The sequence below is a fragment of the Vigna unguiculata genome, chromosome 11 (genome assembly GCF_037176805.1).
Source record: "Vigna unguiculata cultivar grain cowpea cultivar isolate G323 ecotype 2 chromosome 11, ASM3717680v1, whole genome shotgun sequence".
In the NCBI taxonomy this organism is placed as follows: domain Eukaryota; kingdom Viridiplantae; phylum Streptophyta; class Magnoliopsida; order Fabales; family Fabaceae; genus Vigna; species Vigna unguiculata.
Window position 1 is genome coordinate 33,427,032 of NC_140802.1, and position 12,113 is coordinate 33,439,144.

The 12,113-nt window shown below is 35.6% G+C and overlaps 1 protein-coding gene and 1 pseudogene across 1 annotated transcript; one reads left to right on the forward strand and one right to left on the reverse strand.

Moving 5' to 3' along the window:
- The window catches only part of LOC146881802 (protein IWS1 homolog 1-like), a 33,290-nt pseudogene extending 32,312 nt beyond the window's left edge, over positions 1-978 (forward strand).
- A 2,832-nt stretch (positions 979-3,810) lies between these two features.
- On the reverse strand, positions 3,811-7,303 carry LOC146881804 (uncharacterized). Its single transcript, XM_085668434.1, has 2 exons — positions 4,344-7,303; positions 3,811-4,068 (listed from the first exon to the last, which is right to left on the reverse strand). Exon 1 carries the CDS (start codon positions 5,542-5,544, stop codon positions 4,432-4,434), a length of 1,113 nt encoding a protein of 370 aa, XP_085524560.1. The 5' UTR covers positions 5,545-7,303; the 3' UTR covers positions 3,811-4,068; positions 4,344-4,431.
- Between the last annotated feature and the right edge of the window lie 4,810 nt (positions 7,304-12,113).

The following is a 12,113-nucleotide window of genomic DNA, read 5'->3' on the forward strand; positions in this document are numbered from 1 at the left end:
CATACACTCACACACACACTCACACACACACACACTCACACACATACAAATCTTATTATTTTATATTTCAAATCTTATATTTCAAATATTTTCAAAATTATCTTATATTCCAAATCTTATGTTTGATTATATCTTATAATTTATAATTTATAATTTATAAATTATAAATTATAAGTCATAAATCATAAATCAAGAAGAAAGGTATGAATAGAAATTGAATGGAAATTAATTATAAGCGAAAGAATTTATGATTGAAGTGAAACTTGTTTAACTCTAATGTGTTGTTTATATAGGACTCTTAATGATAAATGATTTAGATAATGATTCAGTAATTATCTTTAAACCATGCAATTATGATAAATCAAAAGAAAATTGATTTTTGGTATAATTACTTATTTGATATCCCAACTTTTTGTGATTGTTTAATTTGGTACCTGAACTTTAGGAATGTTCAATTTGGTACCCAAATTTTTTAAATGGGTTTTTTTTGGTAGTGGAAGACAAAGCTTTGGCAGTGGAAGAAGAATCTTTGGTAGTCATGGAAGGTGAGTTTTCTTTTCTACTTTTTGTATTTTACTTGATGAATGCGTGCTGATGTTATTGATTTTTGATGTTGAACTTTCGTTTAGGGTTTCTATTTTATTGCATACTTGTTGTGGGGGTTCTGCTATGGGGAGTCCTTGTGTGTTTCAAAGTTATAAATTTGTTTGATCATGATGAATACTTATAAATTTGTAGATGTATAAGAATTTTCAAGAAACACGGATTGACTTGATGGATGTGCATTGGATTGGTAATTGCATGGTGATGAGTTCAAACTAATGGTTTTGGCAGAGGGGTGCGCGAAACCCTAATCTTCTGATCTCTCCCATGGCAGCAGCTCGAGGATGGTGTACAGAGGGGAACAACTGGTTGCTCTGTGAGAAGAGAGAAAAGCGCACAAGGAAGAAACAGAAAAACAGGTATGAAGAATCATGAACTGAACTTGATTAATTTGTGTTCTGTTTTGAAAACTGAAACTGTCTGCTACGGGAGATCACAAACCTATCTTAAATAGGTTCTGTGATGGCTTTACAAAGGTAACCCTAAACGGTTACAAAACTAACAAACCCTAACCACCTACAAAGCTAACATCCCCCCCTCAAGCTGGACTGTGGATGTTCAGCAGGCTAAGCTTGGAGGTGATAGTGCGAAACTGACGACGATGGAGGATCTTGGTGAAGCCATCAGCAAGCTGTTCTTCAGAGCTGATAGGAAGAAGAAGGAAGAGATTGGATTGCACCATCTCACGAACAACGTGACAATCGATATCGAGATGCTTAGTGCGTTCATGGAAGCTTTGGTTGTGGGCGATGTGGCGTGCAGATTTATTGTCACAGTACATAACAGCAGTTTGCGTGTGTTTAATTTGGAGATCACGTAGGAGGTAGCTAAGCCATTGAACCTCACACGTTGTAGTGGCAAGGGCTCGATACTCTGCCTCAGTAGAAGACCTAGAAACAGTTCCTTGTTTCTTGGATTTCCAGGAAAAAAGAGAGGAACCTAGGAAGATGCAGAATCCAGTGGTGGATTTTCTGGTGTCCGGACAGGTACCCCAGTCAGAATCGCTGAAAGCTTTCAGTTGGATCTGATTGTCAGCAGGGAAGAACAATCCTTGTGAGGGGTTGGCTTCTATGTATCGGAGAATATGTTGAGCAGCAGCATAATGCTTGACAGTGGGTGCCTGCATAAATTGGCTAAGTAAGTGTATAGAAAAACAAAGATCTGGTCTAGTGTTAGTGAGGTAGAGAATCTTCCCAATAAGCTGTCTATAGACAGTAGGATCTGGTAGAGTTTCAGCAGCATCATATAGATCTTTGTTGTCTTTAAGGTAAGGTGTTGAGCAAGGCTTGCAGCCAATCATGCCAGTTTGGCTTAGTATATCCAAGGCATACTTGCGCTGGCATATGTGTATGCCTTTTTTGGACCTAGCCACTTCAAAACCAAGAAATTATTTGAGATTTCCTAGATCTTTGATCTTGAAAGCACTGTTTAAGAGAGCCTTGACATCCTCGATATCCTTTAGGGAATTTCCTGTTAAAATAACATCATCTACATACACTAGGAGGGCCAAAAAACAGCCAGAATTATTTCTAATAAAGAGAGAGTTGTCAGATTGAGATTGAACAAAACCAATAGAGATTAAAAAGGAAGAGAGTTTGTCAAACCACTGCCTACTGGCCTGTTTGAGTCCATAAAGGGATTTCCGCAGCTTGCACACTTGTCCTTGAGTGTCAAGGCCTGGTGGAGGGGTCATGTATACTTCTTCCTTTAAGTCCCCATGAAGAAAAGCATTGTCTACATCCAGTTGATGTAGATGCCAGTTTTTGGTGGCAGCAATAGCAAGGAGAAGTCTAACTGTGGTCAGCTTTGCAACAGGGGAAAAAGTGTCTAAGAAATCTATCCCCTCGAGTTGAGTGTACCCTTTTGCCACAAGTCGAGCCTTGTGTCTTTCAATGGTGCCATCTGCCTTATGCTTAACCTTGTATACCCATCTACAACCTATAGCAGTTTTCCCTTTGGGTAATGGGGTTAAATCCCAAGTTTTATTGAGTTGTAGGGCCTGAATTTCCTTTTCCATAGCCTTGATCCATTCTGGTTGAGTGCAAGCTTCATTATAAGACTTTGGTTCATTAGTAGAAGAAATAGCAAGAGTAAAATTTAACTATTTTTCAGATAAAGAGTGATATGAGAGAACAGTAGAGATGGGATAAGGGGTTTTAAGAGTATTTTTGAAGTCTACATTATTGTGAGCAGAATTAGAAAAATTGACCTGATGGTGATAATCCTTAAGATAATCTGGAATGCGCCTAACTCTGTCAGATCTTCTAACATGAGGAGAATCAGGTTCTGTCCCTGCTGTAGAATCTACAAGGTTTTCTTGCTCAGAATTATGAATAGGAGTGTCTGGAAATCTTATATCAAAAACAGTTTGAGTAATAGGGTACTGCAATCATTATGAATATAATCACAGAAAATATTATCAAAATTTCTTTCACCTTCTTTAATAGGATTTTCTGTTTTATTTTCACTGTTAACATAAGGAAAGACATGTTCATAAAAAATAACATTCCTACTTATGAAAATCTCTCTGGTCTGGATATCTAAAACTATGTATCCCTTTACACCTGTTTTATATCCAATAAAAACACCTTTTCTGGCTCTAGGGTCGAATTTAGTTCTATTGTTTTCTAAAGTGGAGGCATAGCAAAGACAACCAAAAACCTTTAAATGAAGGAGAGTAGGGGGGTCACCATGAAAAATTTCATAAGGACTCTTATTTTTTAGAGTAGGAGTAGGCAACCTATTTATCAAATGGATAGCATGAGAAACAGCATATGTCCAATAGACTTTAGGTAGGTTAGATTGAAACATTAGACTACGAGCTACATTCAAAACATGTTGATGTTTTCTTTCAACAATGGCATTTTGTTGAGGGGTTTCAACACAACTACGTTGATGATCAATACCATATTGGTTATATAGATCTGTGTAACAAAACTCAGGGCCATTATCAGATCTGATGATTTTAATATTCTTACCATACTGATTTTTAGCAAAAATGATGAAATTTCTTAACAGGGACCTAGTTTCACCTTTGGAATGCATCATATAGGCCCACATGTGTTTACTTAAATCATCAACAATGCTTAAGAAATATTTATGACCATGAACATACATAATAGACATAGGACCCCATTTATCCACATGTATAAGATCAAAAATAGCAGCAGAAGTAGTAGTGCTTTTGGGAAAGGGAAGCTTGTGAAGTTTGGCAAAATGACATATATCACAGATAGAATTATTCACTGATTGCACATAAGGAAAATTGGTACAGATTTGTTTAATAACCTTGTTTCCAGGATGTCCTAGTCTAAAATGCCACAAATCAGCATTATTGTTGTTACAATTCAAAGTTATGCTAGAACAAACAGAGTTTTTATTTGATACAGAAAAAGAGTGCAAGTAATATAGGCCATTGACGAATTCAGCATGTCCAATCGTCTTCAATGTAGGGCTGCTTTGAATCTGGCACATCTTAGAAGAGAAAGTTAGTACACAATTTAAATCCTTGATCAAGGTTTGGACAGATATTAGATTGAAAGTAAATTCTGGTATGTAGAGGACATTAAAAATGATAAAATTTTCTGAAAACTGTACTGTTCCAGCAAAATGTGCAGTAACAGTGGAAGAATTAGGCAATTTTATGCATATAGGTTTAATCTTGTGAAAGGCAATAAAGTGTTCTTTAGTGTATGTGACATGGTCAGTGGCACCAGTGTCTAAAATCCAAGAAATACTACCTTGTTGAGTGGTATAATTGGATGTGTTTGAATCTTTTCTTTGAACCTGGTTCACACTATGCCCTGGTTTCTCTGCATGTTCAATAAACTACAGAAGCTTCTGTATCTGTTCAGGAGTAAATCCAGTAGAGTCCTGCTTGTCAGTTTTAGTGTTATTCCCTGTCAACTCCTCTTTGACATTCAGATTGCATGTGGCCTGACTATTGTTATCTTTGTCTTGATTACCAAAATCCTGTCTTTGCTTGAACCAAGGTGGATACCCGTGCTTAGAGTAGCACTCATCAATGGTATGGTTCATCTTATGACAATAGGAACATTGTTTTCCCGCATTGGGGTTTCTTCCTCTTCCCCTTCCTTGTCCTGGCCAACCACTACCACTACCACGTCCTTGAGGCTTCCAATTACCTTGATCAACATTTCTAGAGCCACTTTGCTTCTCAGCAGCATTCACAACTGCTTTACTCTCACTGTTGTGTCCAAGATTGCCATTATTTTGTCTTTCTTGCTGAATTATGAGGGAAAAAGCACGATTGATGCTAGGAAGAGGGTCCATCAGCAGAATTTGAGTGCGAACATTGTTATAGGTATCATTTAATCCCTTTAGGAAGCAAATGACATACTCAATCTCTCTGTATTTTACAGAATTTCTGGATAGATCACAGCTGCACTGAACATCACAGATACAATGTGGTATGGGTCTTAAAGACTCCAATTCTTCCCAAAGAATCTTTAAATCTGTGAAAAATTGGGATATTTTTCTATCACCTTGGCGAATGGAATGGATTTCTTGAAGTAGGTCTGAAATCTTGAAATAATCTCCCTTGGAAAATCTCTCTTTTAATTCTTCCCAAAGATCTCTAGCATTCTCCACATAGACCACACTTTCTGCTATTTGAGTGGACAAGGTTTTTGTAATCCAAGATAGAACCATCATGTTTGATATTTCCCATGCATCATACAGGGGATCATCCCTTTTTGGTGCTTTGATACTGCCATCTATGAATTTAATATTGTTTTTGGAAACAAGACCACGTTTCAGATTTCTGCTCCAGGAGGCGTAATTGGTCTCATTGAGACTTTGGCTGATAAGAACAAGGCCAGGATTCTCTCCTGGATGAAGGTAATAAGGACTGCAGGGATTGAGGATCTGATCTGCTATTGTTTTCTGTGCAGATTCTTCCTTTTTGTTGTTGTCTTGCATTTTGCAAGAATCTTTGCAAGAATGTACCAAGAATTGAGAAAGAAATGGAAGGAAGCAGCGGAAGCAGGCAGGTTACGAACCTACTCTGATGCCATAATGGTTTTGGCAGAGGGGTGCGCGAAACCCTAATCTTCTGATCTCTCCCATGGCAGCAGCTCGAGGATGGTGTACAGAGGGGAACAACTGGTTGCTCTGTGAGAAGAGAGAAAAGCGCACAAGGAAGAAACAGAAAAACAGGTATGAAGAATCATGAACTGAACTTGATTAATTTGTGTTCTGTTTTGAAAACTGAAACTGTCTGCTACGGGAGATCACAAACCTATCTTAAATAGGTTCTGTGATGGCTTTACAAAGGTAACCCTAAACGGTTACAAAACTAACAAACCCTAACCACCTACAAAGCTAACACAAACCTTGGTTAAAGTGAATTTATAACATCTTATTTTTTTATTATGCCTTGGGAAATAATTTGAGAAGGTGAAGAGCTAAATGTAAGTATTATGAACCTGGACGCATACACAGGGGTTTAACGTAGTTTAATTAGTTTTAGGGCTACAAAAAGAAGGGGAATGAGGGAATTTCGTGGGGCTGCTATCTAAGGAGTGTGAATGGATAGCTGGTATTGTGATGAATATTGCACTTGCTAATATATTCTTTCCATTTTCTCTCTAATTGCGTTCGATGTTTTGTATGAAACCCAAGTCTTTCATGATTGGAGTTCTTCGTGACAGTGCCGGTCTTTATTCCTTTTTCTATCTATAGAGTTATAAATCATTGTGTTGTAAGGTTTCAAGATTTTCGTGGTAGGAGAAAGGGTTACGTTTAAGTGATGATTGTTTCACTTTTCTTTTTATTTATATGTATTACGTTGCAGTGCCTAGGGGAGGGGACCACAAACTATCACAGGATTTTTGGTAGCCTTTAGATTCAATTGCTGGGTATACCATGGTGCTAGTTCCTTTCTCGAGTTATTGAATGCATGACCACATGAACTTGTTTCCTATTCCTTATAATTTTGGTGCAACGCTAATTTTCGTTTAGTTTCCATAACACATGTAAATTTTGTTTTCCTCTTGCTTTGGGGTGCATACTCACGTGTTTGCATAGGCTATATTTATTAAGGTTGGGACATTCTCACTCCTCTTCTTGCGGCAGCTTTTATAATTTTCATTAGTCTTAATTGTTTTCTTTCTCCTTGTCGTTCATGTTCTATAGTCATGAGGGTTGACAACCCATTTAATCGTTGATTTAAAGGTTGTGGCTCACTTGTGCTCTTTTCCTTTCATTAACAAAATCATAGTTTTCCAAGTATCGCGTTGCTGAATCTGTTTTCTTTCGAGAATATTATAGTCACGGTTCCTTTCTCTGATTTTGCACCACACATTATAGCTTTTCCTGCAAGGTTCCCATGAGTGGTGGGTTTGCATAGAGACAACATGAGTAAACCTTTGGGCCAAAGAGGATTAGTGGCTTGGTGCATAGTTCTCCATGAATAGTTCAGGGACACATGGATTTATGAAAGTGTATTTTTGGGGATGCATTAAAATCTGAAACATATATAGTTGTGGTGGTGTTTGAAGCATTGCAGCAGGGGTTGTGTTTTCACGTTTTTGGGTTCTTTTCTTCTTTAAATTCTTTTTGAACATTTAGTTTAATTCTCATCTTTTACATGTCTCTTCTTTTAAATGGTATTTGGTTTCCTTATTTATTTTTTATACAGGCCACATTAAAACACATTCCAAGATAGCTTACATTTTTATATAAATCTTTAGTTTTATGGGCCCACATGCTTTTGCTTCTCTTTTGTAACCACATAATGATGATGATTGTAGGAGAGAAAATTTAATTGTTGACTATTAACATTGGTTCATTCTCACATGATAAAGTTCAGCATTTTTTTTGGTTTTATATCAAACTTAAATGTGATTGGTCCAATAATGTTTGATAAGTGAAAAGCTTGGGTCCACGGGAATTGCTTCCTTTTCCTTTCTTTGCTATCGATTCACGCAAATGCATTGTTTTAGCAATTGTATGTAGAATTGTATATAAAGTAATATATGAGTTTATATATGTTAATAGGTAGTATTAATATCATGGTTTAATTAATTAATTAATTATATATATATATATATATATATATATATATATATATATATATATAATATAAAAGGTCATGAAATTTATCTCATCTTCAGGGAATCGCAACGGGGTATTAATTAATTTTGAATGTTGATGTTGCTACGATCAAAGACATATATCTGTATTTTGAATTTATGTGTCTTGAGTGTTGGTTCATTTGGACCTGTGTTTTAGAGATCCATAAACCAGTAATTTTGCATTACTAGTGTAGCGTCTGGCTGTGTGGATTGAACTGCCAGGCAATAGCTACCAACAGGCGATTTGGAACCTGAATTCGCCTAGCAATGTGTGTGATGCGCCAGGAGATTTTGGGTGTAGAGTTGGATCGCGAGGAGGATTTCTACACAATTTTGGATGAAGGTCATGATGCGATGCTTTGTTGGGGGCCCAGTTACGAGTGTAGTGTGCAAGATCGTGCCTTATATGGCGGGATTCCAGAAGATTGCCCTCTTCAGTGAAACTGGTTGAGTTTGGTAGTTTGGGGACAAATACAGACTGCAGTTTGTGACAAATTATTCTTGCGTGTGGACTATTAGGTGGTGGCCTGTAGTCGAAGGGGCGAGTAGACACTCGTGCAACAAAGATCGATTAGTGTACTCATCAAAGGGTGTAGAATGAAGAGGCGTCCATTAGAAGGTTTGGAAGTAGTGGATTGAGGATTGGGATGTTAACACGGGTTATAGTTTTGAATTACTTTATTGATTTTTGTTGTAATTATTTGATTTTTGAGCCCACCCTATCTGTGTGTGTCTGGCGATGATCATGTAATTCATTACTTGTGAGCATATATGCATGTAGGTGAGGCAATGGATGCCTAGGTTCGGAGTGAGGGGCGACCTTGGGGAATTTTACTATTGAGTATTTACTTTCTAGTTTTATAATATTTGTAAACAATATAATTATGAGGCTTCGATGATGCCTTTGAACTTTATTATTTTACATTAAGAATTTGGTTGCGAGTAAATGAACGATTTAAATTTCCCATGTTTTTGGGAAATACGCTTTTAATAAATGCGAGGTTATTAATATTTTCTTTATTTTATTTTTTAAATAGGTAATTTCCGGCTAGGATGTTACAAACTACATGGGTATGTGACCCAGTGATGAGTACGTATTTTTGCCCTCATTTAATGTTTAATTCTGGGTATTTAATTGAATTTGTGTGCTTAAAGAGTGATTTAATTGATAATTCTGATAATTAGGTTGTTTGAGCTTGTGTGATAAAAATGTCTTAAAAAGTGATTTTTAGCTGCATAAATTATTTTTGGATATTTTAACGTTTGTTGATGCAGCTGAAGTTAAGTTTTAAGCTCATTTAGAGGTGTGGAAATAAATTGATTAAAGCTTCATGACACCTTAAAGATAAATCAAAGAATAAGAAATTATCAAAAGCACAAAAATTTAGGCCAAGCATTGCATGAAGACGACAAGAAAAACTTGGAAAAGTGAAGAAGTTTGGCTAAACCAAGAAGAAAGGAACAAAAAAATTGGACCTTGCGGTTTTCTTTATCTTTATGATAGAAGATAATTTGGGAAAATATATCTTTAGATATTTTATTTGATATTTTTAAATAATTATCTTATTTAATTATATCATAAAATATTAAAAGATAATAACTACCAAATCTGTTTAAATATGACAAGATCTTCTTGAATCTTTTTAGTTACACAACAAACAAATATATCTTGAAGATATTGGATTATTTAGAAGATAATTTAAGGAGATTGCAAAGGATTGATTTGGAAAATTAATACAAATACTAATTGGTGATAATTTATCATATATCTTTAATTAATTAATTAATTTAATTATATTAGATATTGATATTATCAACCAATTATATTTGTCAAACAGTCTATATCTCTCCAAATATTTTTAAATATTTATCTTTATCTTTATTTTAAAAGATATTTGAGAGATTTTAGCAACAGAAAAGCCCAGTCCAATTCCTATATAAAGAGACCAAGGGAGAAGCAGAAAAAAAAGAAGCTCGGGATTTCGGAGTTTTGGAACCCTTAGGGGTGCCTAATTTCGTTTCCTTTCTCTCTCTTTTCTTCTCTCTATTCTTCTTTTTATTTTGTATTCCATGAATTGCTAAACTTCTTGGGTTGATTCCATTGTAATTTCATTATGGATTCTGAGGTTAGAATGAATTAATTTCTTTGTTCTTTTTATTATTGTTGAGGTTTTAATTTATCTATGTCTTTTATCTTTGAATCACATAAAAAATAATGATTTTAAATCTATATGCATATTGATCATATGAGTCAAGGGTTTTTAAATTTAATTGAGACTTTACTTTGATTTTATTTAGAAACTTTCATGTGATTAAATGAGTTTTTACCAATAATTGAGACTTTACTTTGGTTAAAGGTATTTACTCTAATGAAAATTAATCGAGACTTTACTTTGATTAATTAAGCTTTTTATTTGGTGAGGAGATAAAAGAATAGACATGATTAGGCATAGTAAAATTTGATTGAGACTGTACTTTGATTAAATTTACTATGGATAATCTAAAAGTTCTCACTTTTAATTGAGACTGTACTTTGGTTAAAAGTGAGAACGCCAACAAATTAATTGAGACTTTACATTGATTAATTTGGAAATCTACAACAATAATTAATTGAGCAATAATCTTTAGATAACCGATGATGAATCTATTTTGAAAAGGCAATGGAATCAATCTATTTTCTTTTCTATTGTTTTTATTTCTTTTTATCTTTTAAATTTTGTTTCTATCTTTGTTTATCTGAATCCCCTATATTTTTTATTTTGTTTGACTAACCGCTTTGTATAGTTTTATAAGAACTAATTTGTTAAAAATCAATTCCGTGTTCGTTGGGAGACGACTTTGGGTTACTTTACCCTTACTATTTTGTTGATTACTTTCTTAACAATACTGAAGTTGTTATAGATAAGTAGTATTAATTTGAACGCGTCAACGACAGCGTTATCACCCAGATTGGTGGAGTTCTTTTGAGATTACAAGGAAACTTGCGCGAGTTGTCGCTCAGGCGACGAGCTCTAGTTTTGAGCGAGAAGTCATCTCACTCAGGCGAGAAGGTCTCGCCTAAGCGAGAAAATGTGCAAGCCCCACTGTTCCACTGCTCGAGCTCTCGCCTAGGCAAAAGGAACTCGCCTAAGTGACTGCTTCCTACCTTTAGCGAGATCCGTGCATGGACGTGCTCTGGTGTTGTTTTCTTATATGTTTTTAGTTGTTGGTTACATGATTGATTGGATTACCCTATTTAAAGCATGAAGTGTGTGAATATGCATGTATTATATAATTTATGGATTGGAATTGATGAGCTAGGTATGAATAAGTGCATGAATAAGGAATGGTTGATTGGTTGGATATTGGCATGAATTTATTATGCATGATAAATCTATGGTTGGTTGGTAAGACAGGGTTGTGGTATGGGTTGAACGTAATTCCATGAACCTCTTGGTGAGATCTCATGGTGGTGTCGTATGTGATGGAGGTAATTCCATGAACCTCTTGGTGAGATCTCATGGTGGTGCCTTATGTGATGGACGTAATTCTGCAAACCTCTTAGAAAGGTTCCGTGGTGGTGCCTTAGTGCATATAATTAGGTAAGGATTCAAGTAATGATTGCATCTTGAAACTCTAAAGAGTCGATTAGTCTCACGTAGAGCGGATTGACTCAAGTGGTGAAAGTAGTAGGAGGTCCTAGTCTTTGGCAAGATAATGGCCTTAGATGTTTGAAGGATAACCTTGTGCATGGTAGGGTGAAACACATTGGCAATGGCTTTGCAGAGTATTAGAGGCCACCACAAGTGCAAGCATCCAGTGAATCCGACTAATTATATGTATCCGGATAATTGAGTCTTAGAGTCTTGCTTGTTTGCTATCACATGATTATTATCTTGTTGCATGTTCATGAACTGTTTTAAGTATCTGCGTGCCATAACATGTTAAAATGATTTATACTCTAGCTTAGCCTTTATGTTTGCTTGTGTTTGTTTTGTGTGTGGTTTTTTCTTTTTGCAATGATCATCAATTTATTGATGTGAGCATATGTGGAAATCCCTAGTGGTCACCAGGATCATGGAAACTCCGTAGCGTAACTAATCTTGGGTTGGATTCCCTTACTCTGAGTACTCTTTTAAGGCACTGTGGCATATGTACTATCTTGCCCTATGAGCAAGCATTTTGGATAACTGTCAAACTTTTATTCTTATTCTGTTCATGGAATCGTGGCATGCCTTAGTTTCTCTTCGAGTATATTTTGGATGACTGTAACGGTTGACATAGATATACTTCATTGTGTGTGCTCTTTATATTATATTGTATGTGATATCTTCTTTAATTAAGTTTATTTTATCTCGCTTTGACATATGCCCAAGTCTACGATGCCACATCATCATTGCTTCTTCTTGACTAATCGATGCAAATGTTGCATTA